At 35.8% G+C, this 20,292-nt stretch overlaps 1 protein-coding gene across 1 annotated transcript in view; it reads left to right on the top strand.

Moving 5' to 3' along the window:
* Positions 1-20,292, top strand: part of AUH (AU RNA binding protein/enoyl-CoA hydratase) — a 116,925-nt gene that overhangs the window by 20,605 nt on the left and 76,028 nt on the right. The window contains exon 4 of the mRNA XM_010568748.1: positions 15,886-15,972. Coding sequence (XP_010567050.1) covers positions 15,886-15,972 — 87 coding nt within the window. The remainder of the gene's footprint in view (positions 1-15,885; positions 15,973-20,292) is intronic.

Here is a 20,292-nt window from a genome sequence, read left to right as displayed (position 1 = left end):
TGTCCTATATGGTAATGAATACCAACATAACTATAATGTTACCATACTCCTTTTTAACTTTGGTAGTGGGATGCTTGAAGTCACTTTAAGCCTGTTCCAACAGTTGTTGCAGCCCTAGAGGGTTATTCTTTTTTCCCATTCTATTTTCAGAGTGCAGTGGTGAACTCTAACTAAGAACTCAGTATTTAGGGAGGTGCTCTTTAGCTATTTTTAATCCAGAAGTATCTTTAGCACTCTTCAGGTAGAAACACAGGTTTTAGAAAAAGATTCTTTCTGTAATTCTAGGCCTTCATGGTTGGCAGTTTGTGCAAACTTTGAGAGATGACTTCTGGGGTTTCTTATTCTCACTCCTTTACCTGTGGACAGTTGCAGTTTTTTACTGGAGTCTGGAATTGCAGCACCTTAAGAGTATTAGGTATTAGATTAGCAGTTTGATAAATATTCATAAATTACAAAATGTTGGTTGGCTGTCTTTCTTTGTCGGCCTGCATCAGCAATGTGCCTTTGCATTAAGTCTTTCATTTCAAATGTTGGGATGGAGAAAAAGTTCTCTGTATGTAAGAGTGAAAACATTTAATTTATTTTTTTAAGATCCCTTGAAAGCTGGGTTAGTATCCTAATCTGCATTAAGACAATTCAGGAACTTTATCTGTCTTTCCAAGCTGATTGTATATCTCTCTAATAAATACATTTTAGATTCCCAAGACAGTGTTGCATATTTTGAAATGGAATTTTATTTATTGCACAGAAAACACAGAGGACTTTATTAGACAGAATCCTGTCTTCTAGTAATATCAAGTTGTTCATGGTTTGGTGATGATAAGAGGTCAGTTGGGGTGTTGAGCAATTTGGTTGACTCCAACATGATACTAGACCCATTTTAACATTATTATGATGGAAGGTGGCTATTTTACTTCATGTATTTCTCACTCTCTTCATCATCTTCAAATCCTGGTTAGAAGAAAGCAATCAAATATTTATTATGTGTAAATTCCACGTCTGTCATAGACTCTTCTACATCTTCTCAAAGGCTGCAAGCTTAGTTTCAGATGTTGGCTAGGGCTCTTGGTGCAGTTTCAGGGAGAGCATATGGATCCATTTTTTGTCAGAAGTTATGCTCACTTGTCTCTGCTCCATATAAAATGGTTAAAAACTGTGGTTTTGAAGTGGCTAAAACCAGATGAAGATCACTTTAACAGAAAGATACACATTATTGATTAGCCCTGTTAATACTAAATTGATAAGGACAACTTTGGGTAGGCCTCTGCTACCCAGGACACCACTGGTAAATGTGTTTGTGCTTAGATGAGGAACTTAATTCTTTTTAACTTCTATTAAGTACCTGTGAACTTTTGATTTTCCACTGTGGTGTCTAAGATCCAGATCTCTTCCATAAATATTAAGTCAAATTGAGTAGTCACCTCCATTTGAAATACTCATGTCATGTCTGTGGGTATTTGACATCTTGATTTGTGAAGAAAGGCTGCTGGTTTTCTTCGCGGTTCTCTGAGGTAGGTTGTCACAGTGCACTGTATGAGCTAACTAAGCCTTTACCCTGGTGGACTAAGTGCCTGTGGCACCTGGCTTCTTTACTGGTGAGGGAACTGAGCTTGCTTTGCCATTTATATCCTTAGCTGAGAAAACCTGCTGGCAAAAATAATCTGATCTCATGTGCTTGGTGGTAATGTGTGCTGGAAATAGAATACATGTACGCAACACATGGCAAAAATAGTTATTGCATGGTGAAGAATTATTTTCCATTTGCTTTTGAAAAGAATAAAATGATCATGTAGCAGATGTATTTAGACATATCTGAATCTATGGTATTTTCATCTTAAGACAATTTACAGCAGTTAGTTTCATATCTGCTTCCTTCTATAAATGGCATAGAATAACACACAATGCAACTATGCATATGTGTGCTAATCGCCACAAATATGAAGAAACACTTCCAATAATTAAAAATTTTTACTTTCCCTTCTCTTGTCTTTGCCTGCCACTTACACTGGTTTCCTTTAAAGGCACCTTTGTTGTAGGTTTACTGCAGTAAAAGATATTTTTTTGCCACATTTAGCTTGAATGTGCACCTCTTGAAAGCTTAGAGGAGAACAAAATAACTGAATCCACATAAATGTAGCATAGAGTTGCTTATATATGCACAGTTATAGTATGTTCATGCAGTGACATAGGAAAAGGTGGAGACCTGGCCATAGTGAAAATGGTATGAATCTTGTATGTAATTTAGTTTTTTTATATGCAGTCAGTGGACATTTGTTTTATACCTGTAAAAATTTTTTTCTTTGTAAAAGTAATACAGGTAATACAAAAATGAAATTCTGAACTTTCTGTTTAGGTAATTTTAGCCTTGTAAAATTTTTACTTCTTTCCTATTTAAGTGCTGATCCCATAGGTATGTTTTAATAAATAGAAATATACATGTGCTTCTGTTTATACAGATCTGGCAACTCTTTTATTGTCTTACACCAAAAGAAATTTAAAAGAAAAGTAAAAAAAATGGCATGCCTCTTAGATCCTGCCTGTTTTGGACAAAAAACAGTCCCCCAAAAGCTATTTAATGATAAAAAGGTGCAGGTACATAGGTGTCTACAATGTCCCTCAGTATATTCCAACTCAATGTCGGTACTTTATGTTAATAGTGAAGGAGCAGGGTTTTGTAGGTTATAAGAAATTTAGGTCCAAAATATTCTCTCTTTGATATTTTAACATTTCTTTGTGGAGTTCCTGTCACCAGCTGGAACCTAATGACTGCATGTGGATGGATATGGTTTTTAAGTGATTGAGCTCTGGGCTCAAATACCACCAATCTGTATAATTTGTTAAGCCCCTCCAGATGGCAGGTAATATTCTAGTGTTGGATCTCCTTTCCTTTACTTTATTTCTCTGAAGTAATTTGCTGACAAGTCTATTGTATGGTCTTTTAAAAATAGAAGAGATCAAATATCTCTGAAGTATTATAAAATAACAAGTCCTTAGAAAATAAAATTGAGTTTGCAACATTGGTGCTGACAATATATTCAATGGATGGGAAATTTTGCTATTTGCAAGCATTTTCATTTATTTTTCTGAGTCAGTTTGAAGCCTTTGGGGACACTGGGAATAAGGGGAAGTACTGCTTGTGAGCTGCTTAACTTGGCGCTTATGAGAAATAGAATTGCAGCTGCTGTTTTCTTGTCTGACTTTTATGTGAACAAAGCATAATTAAGAGATGTTCCTGCTCATGGCGCAAATGCTTACAGGTCCTTACTTTCACACAGTACTGTGTGGAATGGCAAGACTTTGGCCTTGAGTGCTGGCCCAGCATTAATATGAGCCAGAGATGTTTGTGCAGGAATGCCAGACATTTTAATGCTTTTTTTTTTAGTTCAATATTTAAGCTTTCTGAATAGACTTAAAGGGACCAAAGCTGAGCTCCATATATTTAGCCTTGAAGGCTCTTCTTCTGAGTTTTCCCACAAAAGTCCTTGTTCTTCTTACCTGCTGTAGCTTGAAAAGCTTCCCAGTCAAGCTCAGTAGTCACCTCATCTAATCTTTCTAAGGTTATTCCTTCAAATCTTTCCTCAAGTTTGTTTGTGGTCTGCTGTATGCAGAGAATGATCATCTTGTAATTGGGAAGCAACAAGTTGTGATTCTTGTTACAGATATTCTTCACAAGGTGTGTTTATTTTCATATGCTACTTGCTTTATTTACCTGCTTCTTTAAATCTTCCACTGCAAGTATCACTTGCTGTATAGCTACACAGAATCCAGTGGCGCTGAATCTTGACCTGCTGGAAGTTTCTGGCTAATATACTAATATGACTAATACTGATCATTGAGAGGGGGAAGGAGGAAAAAAAAAAAAAAGCCAGCTAAAGATTTACTGGGTGATGCTTTTCAGATCAAGGGATGGGATGGAGGGTAATGAAGAAGATGAAAAAGGCTTTCACCCATGCCTTTATCTACATTCAGGTGATACAACAGTTCAAACTGTGGTTTTTCTCAGGAAGAACTCCTCCTTTCTTTAATAGGATTTATAGCTGAATACTGACTTAAGGACTTCTTTAGAAGAGATTCTGACTTTCTCTTTTTTACCACATAACACACTTCCTCCTTTTGTATTTACAGCTCATAAAACTGGGTGTGCTGTTAGTTAACTATTTTTGTAATTATTGCTAATCAAAATAGATAAACCCAGCAGTATCAATTCCTTTTAACATTAAAAAAACATACGTGCAGTGGTCAGATATGTGGTATATGCAAAAGATTTGAGTCAGTCATCTGCAGTAGTGCAATGAAAAATGTCTATTTCTGATTACTTAATTTACTAGAAGTTGAATTGGAACTAACAGCAGGTTGCTCAAAATTTTAGATGTGTTCATACTTCTTTGAGTTGAAAGGCTTAGTACTATTTACTAAGAATGTTCAGTCTGAATATCACTATTCATTTAAGGTTAAAGAAGAAAGATCATGAATCTCACCACTAGCAAATTTTAGGAATGCCTGGTTATTAATTAGAAGGTAGAAAACTGTGTGTCACTTGTCATTATAGGGGTTAGATACTAGGAAACTCACTGCATAGCTATAGCAATTGATACAAATGAGATGTGGTGCTACATTAATGATATTTTTTTCAGTAGTAGTAGTGTTAAAATATCCATACATTTTTATTCTATTGAGTAAATTACTTTTAGTTCTTTGTTTAAAAAACAAGAACTCTGGTGCTGATCTTTTCAGAGGATTTTCTTATGAAAGGTGTAGAATAAATGGAAATCACAATTAATGATTCCACTATTAGTTTGGAGCTAAATAGTAGGGTAAAAAATGCAGCTTTTATGGTTGTCTAATTTGAACTATGTTATGCCGTATAAGAATTCAGTTATGTTTCATTACCAGAAAGTAAGTGCATATCATGTTATAGGCATGATGTATAAGTTCTCTTAGTGAAGGTTGAATTTGAAAATGAAAAGTGATTTGAGGAAGTTGGGTGTTCAGACTACCAGAGTGACTGGATTAAAGAAGTACTTCTGTAATGCTTATTGTGGAAATAACATAGAAATACAAGTGGCATAGGAAGTAGCTTTGCCTTTTTTTTTTTTTTTTTTTTTTTTAAAAAAGCAGCTCTGTATTGAATAATAATTGCAACATACATTGCTTTTTATTAAATACTGATAATTACCATTACTCTGATGTGCAGTGTAAACTCATGGTCTTCTGGTGTTTAAGTAGCTGAGCTGTCGTATGAGGGATTATTTGAAGATTGGGACAAACAGGTTTGTCATGATTTGATTGCTCTAGAGGTCTGTATTTGTGGTTCCTAGCCACTTACTAGGTGAACTTCACTGCTGCCACCACTGTCTTCTCCTCCTGGATCTTCTCCACTGATTGTGTATCTATCTGAGAGTCAAGGATGATGCAGCCTCCATGCCTGTCTTCTGCTAGTGCTGATAGTTTGCCTGACAGAAGTCACTAGAAGTGAGGCATAGCACAGAATCAAAATTAATATTGTCTTAACTTACTGTTTGGAAACAGGTAACTATCCTGTCTCATACCTTTCCACCAGTAGTGGTCTCTTTCATGTGCCATGGAAGAAACTGCAAGAAGCCCTGTTGTGATAGTTCCACAATGTTTTGGCTCCGTAAGAGGGTACTAGGGACTAAGGAGTGACTGAGGTAGTTGTTAGATGATGGAAGTGTCACAAAGAAAACTGGTTGGTGTTTGGGAAAAAATTGGCTTTGGTTTTAAGAGGTGAGATTAGGATCCTTATAATGATTCTTTTTTTTCCCCTTCTGCAAGCGAAGATGAATTCAGGAAAGGCTTGTGAGGTGTAAGCTGCCTTTTTTGTGGCAGGAAAGGTTAACAGGAGGAATACTGTTGGGTGCTTCTAAATTTAGAGCTGGACAGACAGGATGGAAAAAGAGCCATCTGACTTTAATCTATATCAGGTCTGAATTTGCATAGGCATTGAAAAGGGATTGTAGAACTTTTGTATATAAAGTTAGGGTTGTTTATATTCAGGATTCCTGGATTTGAGGAGGAAACCTGTCTGAATTAACACCTTGGCCTTTAAGAAAGACTTGGGATTCAAAAGTTAAAAGGAAAACAAAAGTAAAAAAACCAAACCAAAGTTGTACCTTATGAAATATTCCACTCAAGGCATCTGATTTAGCAGCTAGTGCTTTAAATATGCTGATCTGAGTGTAAATTATTGCAAGATATGAGATAACCTATAGTAGTGGAGCTACAAGACTGCCATCTTACTGGAGGGAATGCTTAGGACTGGCATTCTGCCACAGGCTCACATATATAGAAATTGCAGACATTTTCTTTGTTCTTCACAGTTTGATGATTCTCAGGAGCTTTCTGTGACACACAGGGGATATGTGCAAAAAGTGCAGATATCCAAGTCATGTTAATAAATTATGACAGCAAATCTTATATGGAAGACTATCAATATCAGTTTTGACTTAAAAATCATATATCCACATTTAGAGAACTTCAGTTATATAAAGTCTTGCATAAAAATTAATAATTTTATTCATTTAAATTACTTACGTAGGAAACTTACATAGCATCCTTCATGCAAAACTGTTTTTCCCTTGACTAAAATGCCTTCAACCAGCATCATTCTCATTTTGTTTTGAAATTTAGAATACACCTTGCTTTTTATCAAAGTTACATGTAAATGCATTTTTCTTTGTACTCAGTTCAGGTGGTGTCTGCAAAAATTTGTGTCTATACCAGTGTGCAATAGGATTCATGGTTGCTGTCAATAAAGCAAATGTTTACTAGAGAAAGTAGGTGGTTACTCTCAAGTTATGAAGGGTGAATTGTGAAGTCTGCTGCTTTAAAAACCCTGTGATAACCATATGTTGTGAACTAGTTTCTTAGAAGAAATGTTATTTAACAGGTAATTATGAAAAATGTATCATAACCTTCTTAATGTATTTTTGTAACAGTACCAAAGGCGGAGCGACAACCCAATTAGATAGGCATAGGGCCAAGGTCTGTGTTTCTAGCCAGCGGATGTTTGTTTATAGCTCTTTGGGGCTTCAGAGCCAGCTTATAAGTATATTAATTCACTCTTAAGGCTGGGTCCCATGGTAATGTACTGGTTTTACTTTTTTTGGTTCCTTATACATTGCATACTGAAATTTCTTCCTAATGATCATGAGCATATGTATGCTTATTTATATTCATTTCAAATCATTCTGGATCTTTATAGTGTGCTGGCTTTCTAAAATTTTTGTGCATCTGAAAAGTTGATTTATGAATACTTACATATAACTTGTGGAGTTCTCCATTCCATTTTATATGAGAAGATTTTCGGCACTTGCTTAATATTTTATGATACGTTACTGGCTTCTTTACAGTTGTGGGTTTTGTTTCCTACCAAATTTGTTTAAATGGCTAAAGTGCGGGTTTTTTGGGGTTGTTTTTTTGTTGTTGTTCTTTTTTAAATCCCAGTATGAAATGCACTCAAATGTAGAGATCCAAGTCATACTTGCCCTGTAAAAGTGGTGATAATATCTGTTCAATTTCAAATTAAAAGATAAGTATCAAGGAAAAATTTAAGTATGAGAAGATATGAGAGTTTGGATGAAACTGTTTGGAGACTGAGTCTAAATGTCATGGGATTCCTTCCTCATTGAAAAGTTCTGAGGTACTCTACAGCACAGGCAAAATTAATGTGAGTCGTAAATTTTTATCTCTCCCTAAGGAATAAGAAAACAACAAAAAAAGGGTTATATAAAGCCATATTTTGCCAACAAATATTTTTCTCTTAGAGATTAATCTTTGAGGAAATGATCTTTTAATTTAAATTTTACCTCTTTCATGCACATGTTTGATTTAAAGTTTAAAATATGAAATCTCAGAGAACAGAAAAAGCAGAGAGTAAATTGCACTGCTTTCTGAGTAAGATCTTTCTTTTCAGTAGTACTTACAAAAGAAGCTGATCCTCAGAAGCAAATTGCTAGTAGTTCTTTGTTTAGTAGGTATTTCAGTAATATTTTTTCCCTTTCTCTTTATCCTTAACTTTCACATATCTCATACCTCACAACTAAAAACCGTGATTCTTGATGAAATTGTTTCATTTCTTAATGTCTGAATTAGTAACTGAGTTCTTAGTATTGATAGAATCAATTCGAATATAAAATCTTGAAAATATTTATGAATACGCTGGATCGTATTCAGTACATTACAAGTTTATTTGGTGTGTTCTGTATCTTTTAAACATTTAGATTTGAATATTCCTTTTTATTCTTAAAAAAAATTTGAAAAAGAGCTTTTTTCCTTTCCTTTAATCTCTCAAATATCCATTGTGTATTTTTGGAGGAGGTGTTTATTCATCTTACCCTTGGAAAATGGGACAGACTAGCAAGGAGTAATTCAGAAATACTGCTCAGGTATGCCAAGATATGTTTAGGATGGAAGAAGCTCAGCTGGAGCTCAAACTAGCAAAAGGTGTTAAGACTAACAAGGAAAACTTCTGTAGGTATGTTAGTACAAAGCAGAAGTTCAAGCCAAATGTAGGTCCACTGGCAGCTTAGTTATGAATGACACAGGAAAAGGCAGAAGTACTCCGTTTTGTCTTTGCCTTGGTCTGCATGGGAAAGGTCAGCTCCCAAGTCTCTGTGCCAAGAAACAACAACAAAGTAAACCCTAAACCACTGACAGTAGAGGAGGACTGACTTAAGGTCCATCTGTACCAGTTGGACATGTACACCTGAACAGGATCCAATGGGATGCATCTGAGTTGGTGCACTGGAGAGCCACCATCTATCATATTTGAAAGGTCTTTGAAGACCTAAGAGACTGGAAAAGGGCAAATATCATACCACTCTGCAAAAAGGAAAATTTGGGAAACTACAGACCAGTCAGTATCACTTCAGCCTCTGGGGAAATTATGGAACAAGTGTTTGTAGAAGTTGTTTCCAGGCACATGAAAGACAAGAAAGCGGCTGGGAAAACCCAACTCAAATTTACCAAAGGTAAATTGAGCTTGACTAACCTGATTGCCTTCTGTGATGAAATCACATGCTCAGTGGATGAGAGAAGGGTTATGGATGCAAACTACCTTGACTTTAACAAGGCATTTGACATGTTCTGCCCTAACATCCCTGTAGTTGGTAAGATACAGTCTGGACATACAGACCGTAAAAAGTGGCTCGCGTACCAAGATCAAAGGATGCTGTAGTGTTAATGACTTAAAGTCAAACTGTCAGCTGGTCACAAATGGACTTCCTTGAGGGTTGATACTGGGTCTGGTAGTACTATTCAGTATCTTTGTAAATATTCTAAGGGTAGGATTGGACCCTCACTGCGTTTGCAGATGTCTTTAAAGTGGAAGGAGAGGCAGGTGTTTGGGAAGGAGCAGCCACCATTCAGAGAGACCTTGACAGCCTGGGAAATTGGGCCAACAAGAATTGCATGAGGTTTAACAAAGATAGATATGAAGTCCTGCACCTGGAATGGAAAAATCTTAAGTGGCAGAACAGGCTGGGGACTGACTGGCTGCAAAGGACCTGGGGCTTCTGGGGGACAGCAAGCTTAACATGAGCTAGCAGTGTACCATGGCAGTAAAGAAGGCGGACAGCGTCCTGGACTGCATCAGGAAGAGAACTATCAGCATATCAAGGCATGTGCTTGTTCTACTCAGTGCTTAGTAGGCCAGCAGAAGGTGATGAGAGGGTTGGAGACTGCTGAAGCAGGAGAGCTAACTGGTCTTCCTGTGCCCGGTAGATATGGAGGAAAGTACTCTGTTTGCAAGGATGTATATTCAGTGACAGAAGAAGAGGCAGTGGGCACAAGCTGCTTTAGGAGAATTCTGTCCAGATGAAATAAATTCTTCATTGTGAGAAGATTGATTAAGAATTGAACATGAGTGATTTTCCTAGAGAAGTGGTGGAATCTCCCTTGCCAGCAGTATTAAAGACTTGAAAGAACCCTGGATGAGCTAATCTAGGGCTGTGCATTTGACAGAAGGTTGTACCAGGTGATCCCCAGAGATTTCTTCCAGTCTAGACTTTTCTATTATTCTACTAAATAGGTGATAATCTTTTTCGTTACTTTTTGAAAGATGGTCCAGAATAGTTAATGTTTATGAAGCATTCTGTCTGTTCTTAATTGATCAGACTGGACTAATTTTTGATCAAGACTACAGTCAGTAGTAGCTCTAATGTTAGAGATTGATGATCCAAGTATCCTGGGTCTGGCTGGGATGAGAGGTGCAATGGAACTGTTACTGGAATGCATGCATGTTTTGTCTGCAAAGCATAAAACATTTTTTCTTTCACACAGGCAAGAAATTTCAGTAGTGGTTGACTTTTTTTGGTACTGTGATTTGTCAAGTGTATAGCTTTACACACAGAAAAATGGTAGTTGAAAGCAAAATAAAAATCATTAATCTACATGGTGACATTATTATAAAATTTCAATTATGCTTTTGTGGGTTTTTTTAAAGGATTTTTAAGGATATTAGCTTGTGTATATCTGTCAGCAGAATAATATTTGTAACTTATTTTTTACTGTGGTGTATATATATAACACTAATTCTATTTAAACAGTTTTGCTCATCGTAGACTTGACACTATCACTAAATAAATTTATTTGTTCATGAGGTATTGCAGTTTCTGTTCAAAATTGGGAAGTAAGTTGTCCTGAATAGATTTCAGGATGTAAAAGGTTTATTTCTGAAATTATTGGAAATTTGGAGAAAAAATTGTTGGTAAATCTTTCTGAGTTTGAACTTAAGTTGGCTATAATGTTGTCCTCAAATATGTATATACAGCTCCCTTTTGGGATATTCCTAACCTCATAAAAGTTGATTGAGGTTCTGCTAATGATTTCAGCTAAACTTGGATTTCTTGCAATGGCTTCTCTAGGAGATGTGCGCTTCTGCCTTTGAGGAAAGATTTCTACATGTACTGTAATGGGTGGGTTTTTTTGTAGTAGTTATAAGTTAATCTATAATATATGTCAAAGTTGGCAATTTGCCTCAGTATTTTAGTTCAGTATGTTAAGTGTCTGTTTTTCTGTGTGGAGAAGGAGGGATATTAATTCACAGTCTGCTTAATTACTTTGTGTGGGAATAAGCTGTGGGCACATAGCAGTTCTTAACCTTTTAATTGGTGAGGTAGTACATGTTTTGTACTCCCAGTTGAAAGCATTGTAAGTTTCCTTCATAAATTCCTTAACCTGTTTCATTGGATTATTAAGGTGATGCCTCTCTGCTTTGCAGTTTTCAGTGTTCCTAGTTCTTGCCAACAAGGTACAGGGGAATTGGACGGAGTATGCAAAAGAGTATCTTTTGGTATGCTGACAGAATTGGTTGATCTGTGTTTAGCAAGATCAAAGGGCAAGCTCAAAATAACATTGCTATGGTAAGAATTTAATATTTTACGTCAAATGCCTGTGCATGTGTCACTTCCTTTCCTCTTCTCAGAGAAAAGGCACTTTGGGCACCTTTTGATACTTGTTAGAATAACTTCACTGTTTAATTTTGGTGTGCCAGATTTCTAAAATACTTATTTTTTAATAAAAATACTTATTGCATAAAGTTAGAATTTTAAGCATGATGTATAAACCATTAAATTTTATGCCTTGTTAGTTTACAGCTTTTGTGGCGTACTTTGGAAGTATGTGTTAAATCATAGGATAGAATAGTACTGTACAAGAAAATTTCTAGGCATTTATGGTATTTGGAAAGTGAGGCTTATACAAAGATGTTGGAACAGATTTTTCAAACACAACACTTAGCTTTTCAACAGTATATAAATTCTGTTTAGAAAGTGTGTGAAAATATCCAAATATGGCAAGAGGCATGGGTTCAGAGTAATTACTGTAAAACTTGGTTTCTTTTGGTGTGTTCTCTAAGTTAAATAGCCATCCTTGTCATATAGACATGTAGGTGGAAAAAAATTCTGGTAAATAATAGCAATATGCCTATCTTGCTGGACTGCCGTTGGCTTTCTCAAATAAACATTTTCTCTGGCATCATTGTGAAATGCAAGTCAGGCACGCGCTGCAAAAACTCCCTGGACTGACAGTATACAACAGTCATTGAGTAGCCAAATGTTTAAAAACATGCAAAGAGAGTTAATTGATTACATCAGGGTTTTTATACTTACGGGAAGTAAGGTAAAAAATAACTAACCTTTTGATGTTCTTCCAGTATTGGAGGGGGGAAATAAGAAAGTGATGGATGAAAATTAAATGGATTTTCTTTTGGGTTGGCAAACCTCAGTAGAAGTGTAGGTAGTATTTAAACCAGCATGCATCTTCTTCACAGTAGTTTCAAGGGTTGATCTGCATGTACCAGTTTATGTACTTGCTGCTCAGCAGATCTCCAAAAGACTGCTGTTTGTACTGATGTTTTGCCAACAGGACTTCTCTCCTACCAGTTTGCTTTATAAATTTGGAAGTGATGCTTCTGTGAATTAAGTTGATTCAAGAAGAGTTTATTCACAAGTGGAGAGTACTTGTCTTAATCCCAATGTAGCTGTTGGAGGAAGTGGCTGATTGCACTGTCAGTGTAGTCTTTCACGGTTGCACTTCTCTTTTGTCCTCTACTAACAGCTAGTAATTTGAAAAACGACACTCTGTAGTCTTTAAAAGGGGAGTTCTTAAAGTGCTGGGAGCAGAGAGGTGAGAATTGGGGAGCATGAGTCCTAGAACCACAGCTGGTTTTGACGAGCTTTTGCTGCATTTTGGAGTAGATGAGATTCAATTAAGTGGGACAAAGCATTGAGATGCCAGAAAGAGTAATATGGAGAAAACAATGATTCATGCTTCAGCACAAACCGGATGGATATGGGGACGTAATTACAGTGTACAATCAAATCTGCAACAGTTAGTTTGCCTCTGCTCACTGGTAGCTCAGGTTCCCCATTTCTTACATCTTTGGGTAGAAGGACTTCGAGATCCCAGTGTTCAGTGTGGTGTGGAGTCACGGACACACAGTACAGCCCCTGGAGTCTGTTGTGAGTGGATGTGGGGAAGCAGATATGCCAAATGTGGCCACAGATTTCAGCTGTGGCCCCTGGGAAAGTTGCAGAGGTTCATTTCGTGAGAGTTTTTGTGGTTTGAAGAGCTTAGCTACTTTTTTGCTCTCAGCAGTTGAGCAAATACTATTTTCAGATACTTTAAAGTAGGAAACTTGGGGTGAGAGGAGGGATCTTTGATTTCAGTAGCTGAGAGAGCAGAAGTCTCTGGTTGAACCTGCACTCTCCTTCATGGCTGTCTTCAGAAACTTGTCCTTTCCTACTTGTGACTTGAGAAGACATTTCGAAGAAACGTGTGAATAGTTCTCTGCTATATGGGTCAAGGAATTCTTCAAGAATTCTTTGATCAGTGTTTGAATCTTGTAACAGGAACAAAAGTATTAAGTCAGTGGCAGTTCCATCTCTTGTGAACCAGACGATGCCAAGGCGGGTGTTCTGTTGGAGTGCAGCGAATGGTTTCTGCCTAAAAGTCTTCTCTCTGAAAAAGCTTCAGTTACTATTGTTATGCTTTGGAGGGCTAAAATAGGAAAGGGTTAGGAAAAGAACTTTTTCCATTTCCTTGACAGTTATGAGAGAGAAATACTAAAAAAGGGAAATGTTAAGATTACAGAAGTTGGTTAGGGTGCTAAGATAAGCTATTGTACTAGGAATTTTTTTACAGTACTCAAAATGATTAAATTTTCAGCTACCTTTTAAGCCATTCTTACAAAAATTTTTGTTGAAAATTTAATAGATTTCTGTAAAAATCTTCAAGGAAACGTGTATTTTAAATGAATGAAGAAGTCTGCAGTTTGTATATTTTTGTTTTAGAAGGGATGGGTTTTTTGGGGTTGAGTCCAACTGTTTTCTTAACAGTAATACTAGAGGTATTTTTTAGGTTCAGTGCCTCTCTTTTGAAGTTTTCTTTTTTATACTTTTCAAGGGTACGCCCGGTGAGCAGGATTTCAGTGTGTGGAAGGTTTGAGTGAGATTGCACAGCCATGCAGTTTTCTTGTTCATAAAGCACGCAGTTTCTTGTTCTTATATAGGCAACGGTCTGGACAGAGTTGTAGAAGCTAGACCCAGACATTAACTGATATCAGAGGAGTGATATTTTTTCATGTGCACACTTGCTGATACAACTTTTAAAGCAGGTTTTGTCATGAAGTTTTAAAATGCTCCTTTTAGCTACAGAACCCTATACATAAATGCATTTTTGAAAGTTGCTTGCAGTTTTATATGATTTAGAGTTCTATCTAGATTTATGGATGGAAATTTTGTTTGCTTTTCAGGTTCCTGGCAAGATTTCTGTGTGCATTGATTATGAATTACTAAAGTAGCAACTGTAATTTTGCTGCAGTGTAGACTTGACCACAGTAATTCCTGTTTTATCCTGCTGCTCAACTGGTCTGTCACACTGCCTTCAGTTGGGGCATATCCTAGAAGTTTGTTTGGAAGCTTTTGGCAAGTTGTCTGATAGTGTAAATTAAACTTGACATTATTTAGTGGGAAACATGCAAATGCAGTCAGGACTGATGCTTCATTGTTTTTTATATTGACATGCATAGAAGGAGAACAAAAGTCTTAGTGAAATGAGGAGCTTTGCTATGATGGAAGTAGAAAGGGAGATACAGAGCTGCTTTGTTAGGCATGTTACCTTAAAACAGTAGCTGGGTGTCTATCAGAAAATGTCAAGTTGAGATACTGATTTTCACGGAGCTAGACTAGAGTTGTGAATTTCAACTAATGCTGCCAACAAAAGTACATCTAAAACTGTGTTTGATGAAGAGGGTCAAGAGGGTCTAGCATGAGTTAAGTCCAGAAAGGTAAAAAGGGGAGCCTATGACTGCTTAATTTAAAATTCAAAGATACAGTCTTAACTTCATCTGAGTCTGATGCATTTTCCTGAATGGATAGTATTTTGATTCTTAGGGTAGAGAAACATAACACTGTTTTTTCCTTTGGTTATATGCCTTTAGCCTTTTCAGGCATATGCCAAGACACTAACTTAATAGTTTTATTTGTACCAAGTAGAAAAAATACACACTAAGTTGCAGTGGGAATGTTGCACTTCTTTGGAGAATAAGTGTGTATATGCAGGTTTTGTCCTTTTCATGTATTCTTCTTCTATAAGAAAGATGGACTTCCTGTCTTACTCTGTATTTCGCTATTATTACTGTCTGTTTCTTTTTCTTTACACATTCATGAGAGAAAATGTTGGGTTTGTATATTGGTGAATTTTTAAAAACACATTTTTGTAACCATCTCTAGTTCCAGTGTGCTTTTTAAACGTGAAGAAATAGATTAAAAAATTAAAATTTTAGCTTTTTGTGGAACAGCAACAAATGCGGTATTTCACATTCAAAAATACATTTCAGTAAAGTGAGTTGAAATACAGTACTAGGCCCACTCTAGAATTTTTTATTTACATAAATCTAGTCTGTTAATGTAAACACATGCACCCTAGGTATTTTATGATCTACCAATAAAAGAATAACAAGAGCACAATATGAAAAGCACATATTTATCAGACTTTGTGACACAGTTGGGAAAATAAAAGTGTATGTCAGGTGAAATATTAGCATAAATACTGTTGTTCATAAACTAATATGGGAAGAAGAAATGTCACTGGGAAGAATATACTTAGTGAAAAACTGGTGGTGGTTAATTTGATTTTTTTGTTGTTGTTGTTGTTTGGGTTTTTTTAGTTTTGTTTCTGTTTTTCCTTGATAAACAGTCCATGTTTTCCTTGAAATCTGTGGGAAATGAATGTCACCAGTTTGAACTGCCCTTGTTTCAAAGTAGACTTAAATTTTTTTTGGAATACAGGAATATTTTACTTTTGAAAATGTATTTACGGTAGTGTATATGGCTTGCTAACATGTATGTGAAATGTCACTTACAGGTGCTGACCTTAAAGAAAGAGCAAAAATGCACTCAAGTGAAGTTAGTTCTTTTGTCTCAAAAGCAAGAGCAACTATAAATGAAATGGGTATGTAACCTCTCCCTTGAACAATGTTATTTTAACTGTAACCTGAGAAGGGTTAGATCAGAGGAATGACATAAATGTGCATGTTTAATTCTTGACAGGTAGTAGAATATCCACAACTATTTATATTGTTGAATGTGAATCGCAGTGCCTTACTTCTTTTAAAATGTTCCTAATTGAATTGGACTTTTTTTTTTTTAGAATGCTAGAGAAAGCTAAATCTCAGCTGAAATATAGGTGATTTGCCCTGCTGTTTTCATAAAGGATGGATTGTTCGGTGACATCCAAGTACTTTAGAATTTAATTTTTACTGTTGAATTCTTGTGGTTGGTATAATTAATACAGTCTTTAATACATTTTAGAAACACGTTAAGTGTCAGCTGTTGATAGCAAGTTAGCTACTAAGACCAGCTAAAATTTTGTTTAATATGCACTTGTTTTGGTGTAGTAAAACCTGTTAATAATTTGGGATTTTAATTGAATTGTACCAGTTTTTAAGGGTAGTAATTTCTCTGTAAATTTTGCATTATGAATTCACCATCGACTCATTATGTTTCTGCATCTCAGCTGATCAGTTTTAATATAATTGTTTTTCAGCAGGGCATTGCTGATACGCTTTGTCAAAAAAAGAAGTCAAGTGCACCAAATTTGAAGCAATTTTATACGTTTGATTTATATATGCAACATATTTTGTTACTTGAAATTTTGGCACAAAACTCTGAGGAATAAATTGCTTCTCAGAGAATGTTTTTAGATGTACATCCTTAATAACATTGGGTCAGATCTTGGTTTGGCAGAATGTTATTAGTGGAAACCAGTAAGTTTTTGCAGGTAAATGACAGACTACTGAAGAATGAGTCTTTGATTAGGTACTTCATGGAGATACTTGTGTCCTTGAATTAAAGTCTTTGAAGTGAAGCAGGTTCTTAAGGCTCTTTAAATAAATAAAATCAGTAAAATATCTAGAGTGAATAGATCATTAATTTCATGCAGCTGATACTGTATTTCATGGTGGCATTTGTCCTTTTATTGGAATGCTGAGCAAAAGGCAACAAGTTGTTCCATTTAGTTACTTCGTAAGATTTTTGGGTGGCTTCCTTAGTTGTAAGTAATAATTTTTCAGACTTTCTTGGACTGAAGTTACTGGAAATACTTTCTGAGCTGCTATCAATGTTTAAATAGGTGCGGCTGGTTTTAAGAACTTCCTGTGAGCAGGAAATAGTTTTTTTTAATTTGATTAAATTTTTAAGTGAGAAAATTCCTAAAGACTAAAGAAGTATTTGGATTCAGCATTCTGCACTGAATGCATGGAAAATATACACAGTGATGTGATGCTTTGCTTTGCTTCAGAGTTGAATAGACTTTAAGAAAAATTTTTGATTGTCTTCATTAAGGTTCCTGTGAGAGTCTTTAACTACTGAACATGTAAGCAAATTTTCAGTGTTATCTAAAAGGTTTACAGTGGATCATTATGCTAACAGTGAATTACTTGAAGTTTAGGAAACCAGTATGAGTGCTTTCATTCATTGATCTCTAGTCTCTTTCTCAAGAAAGAAGCATGAGATGTGAGTAAGTGGAATTAATGTTTGAGACTTTAGGTCACTGAAGTACCTAGATAGGAAGGTTTGCGAGGGGATGTAGTAACAGCAATTAGACATGCTGCAGGTTGGGAAAGAGAAAGAATTTGAACATAGCCCTTGCCCGATATTTTAACAAAACTTTTGTTAGTGTCTCTCTCCCCTCCTTCTTCTTCCCCTCTTTTTCCCCCCTTCTCCCCTCACTCTTTACTCCTTCCCTCCCCCCATTTTGCCATTTCTGCTTTAAAATGCTAAACAAAACAGTCACTAGAAGGTTCTTTAATGGTTACATGATATTTGGCCATCTCCCAGTTAATTTTTTTAAAGGCTTTTTTTACAGGATTGGAAAATAATACTGAGGTAACACTTCCAATGTTACTGGTCAATTTTCATATCCTGTATGTTTGGACATGCATATTATATAAGTAGCTTTTATTTTTCAGTCACGTGATGTATTCCCACTATGTACATATTTGAGGCGTTTTTGAACAGGTTATGCCAACTGTAGATGTATTTATAGGATGGATCTAACATTTTTCTGAAGGGTCTTTGCAGAGCAATTTAAAATGTTGTTCTCTACATCAGGAACTGGTAGAGAATATATACAAGTGGATTTTATAAATGAGATTAGATCAGATGGGTGCACAAGGCATCATGTTATGTGATGGCCTTACGAATGGAAGTAAACATTAATTTTGTAGCAAGTCAGAGGTTCTCAGTTTTTCTTTTTTTCTTCTGAAGAAGTGATCTAGCATTACAGAACGTAATTTTTGTAGAACTAGTGGGACGTTGTATTTGCATTTGATTACTGCAGTGAATCTCTATATTGAAAATCATAATGATATATTTCCTGCCCAGCAACAACCAGAATGTTGTGAGATGGTTAAAGAGGGGAAACAATTTTCAAATTATTATTTGCCACTGCAGAATGTTATATAGCCAGGGCACAATATTTCCAATTTGCCATTTTGTTCTTTTTCTATCCAGGTTTAATGCTGTAATCTCATTTAAAGTGTGTTCTACTCTTTGCTTTTCAAAAATAGGTCATGTTTTGATAATTGCGTTTGTGTTCAGATGTGTGACCTACTAAGGAGATGCTTCTTTTAACAATATTTTCAGAAAGACCACCATTAAGTTATCTTTGTAGACAAAGTACACAAAAGGTTAATTATGTCTTGAACAACTGGATAAACCTGGCTTTTTAGAATTTGCGTGCTTTGGCTTTCCTTAGTTCCTGTCAATTTCATTATATTTAAAATCCTTATGCTAGTGGTTTTGTAAAAAGCTTAGTATCATTTTGGAATACAGCTACAGAAGAGAATTTTCTGGAAATTAAAAGCATACTGCACTTGTTTTTATGGGATTAATTTATAACTTCTTGCTAAATTTGGCTGAAGTATTAAGACTGCAGTAAATATTACTTGGTATAAAAATAAGCACTTAAAAAAAGAGCTGAAAAAATTGTTCTGAGCTGTTAGTTGCAGTGCTTAGACCTTTAAGGTGGGGGGGGGGGGGATAAAAACAGCCTCTATTTTTAGCAGTGGTTGCTTTTGCTAAAATTATACCAGAATTGTGGGGGTTGGTTTGGGGTTTTTTGGGGGGGTTTTTTTTGGTTTTTTGTTTTTTTTTAAAAACAGGAATTATTATTATTTAAAAATAGGAATTATAAGAGTACTTGTCCATTACTATATTCTGCCTTGAGGCTCTTTGTTACTGATGTAAGGCTGGCTTTATCCTCAAAACACTAGGAGAGAGGAGCATTAATAGATCTCTTGCAACCACGCACAACAGAACAGACCTGACTAAATGAAATCAAGTGTTACTGACTCCCAGAAACCTTGTTTTTGATGCTTTGGGTTAAAAAAAAGCCATCATTGCAGGTCAGATCTTCAGCATATATTTTATGGTATGACTCCCACTAAGTCCGTGTTGTTCTTTATACTGGCTGTGGGGTCTGGGCTGTGATATTACCATTGTATATATGTTATCTATTGGGATTTCAGCTGCAAAACAAACTGAGGCTATGTATGGAGCTGAATGCAATAACCACTCCTCCAGAAAAACACCTTGTTTAACAGAAAGAAAAAGTGAAGCTGCAGAAAGAATTTGAACTTGGCAAATACTTGTAATTACTCAGAGTGATGTTTGGCTCCAACCTCCTCTAAGTGAGAAACACCATTGGTTAGCAAAGCTCTTCCAAAGAACATAGGCCTAAGTACCTAAGTCCCACAAATGGGAACAAATAATAATTGGAGACAGACTTTCTTGGTTACTTTTTAAAATTAAAGTGTGATCAGGCTTGATTTTTATGTCACATTTGGAGGTAAAACACCTTACTCGTGGCCTGATGGAACCTAGATCTGAACTGAGCTAAGGAAGAAGTTTTTAGTAAAACAACTAATTTTACTTGTTTTCTATTGGACATGTTCCATTTTAACAAACCTTATAGTGCTTTAAGACATCTGATTTGTTTTGATGCGTAAGTTGTGATACAACTTTAGTAAGTAGTGATATTTAGTAGCTTTGTTTAGACGTAATTTTCACAGATGTGATTATTTTGACATAGTCCGATCTGAATGAGATCATGCTGATTGAAAGCACCTTGCAGTCAGTTTACTTGCATTGGTTTTTTTTATTGTTTGCTTTTTATTTTATTCAAAGCAGATACAACTCTATATTTACAGATTTATTTTTTGTCCTCCTTGGCAATTTTCTATCATTCTGTGTTCTCTTAGTCATCTCCAAA

The sequence above is a fragment of the Haliaeetus leucocephalus genome, unplaced genomic scaffold (assembly GCF_000737465.1).
Source record: "Haliaeetus leucocephalus isolate CR32 unplaced genomic scaffold, Haliaeetus_leucocephalus-4.0 Scaffold251, whole genome shotgun sequence".
Taxonomy (NCBI): Eukaryota; Metazoa; Chordata; class Aves; order Accipitriformes; family Accipitridae; genus Haliaeetus; species Haliaeetus leucocephalus.
Note: the sequence above shows the minus strand (reverse complement) of the source record. Positions and strands in the feature narration are given on the sequence as shown.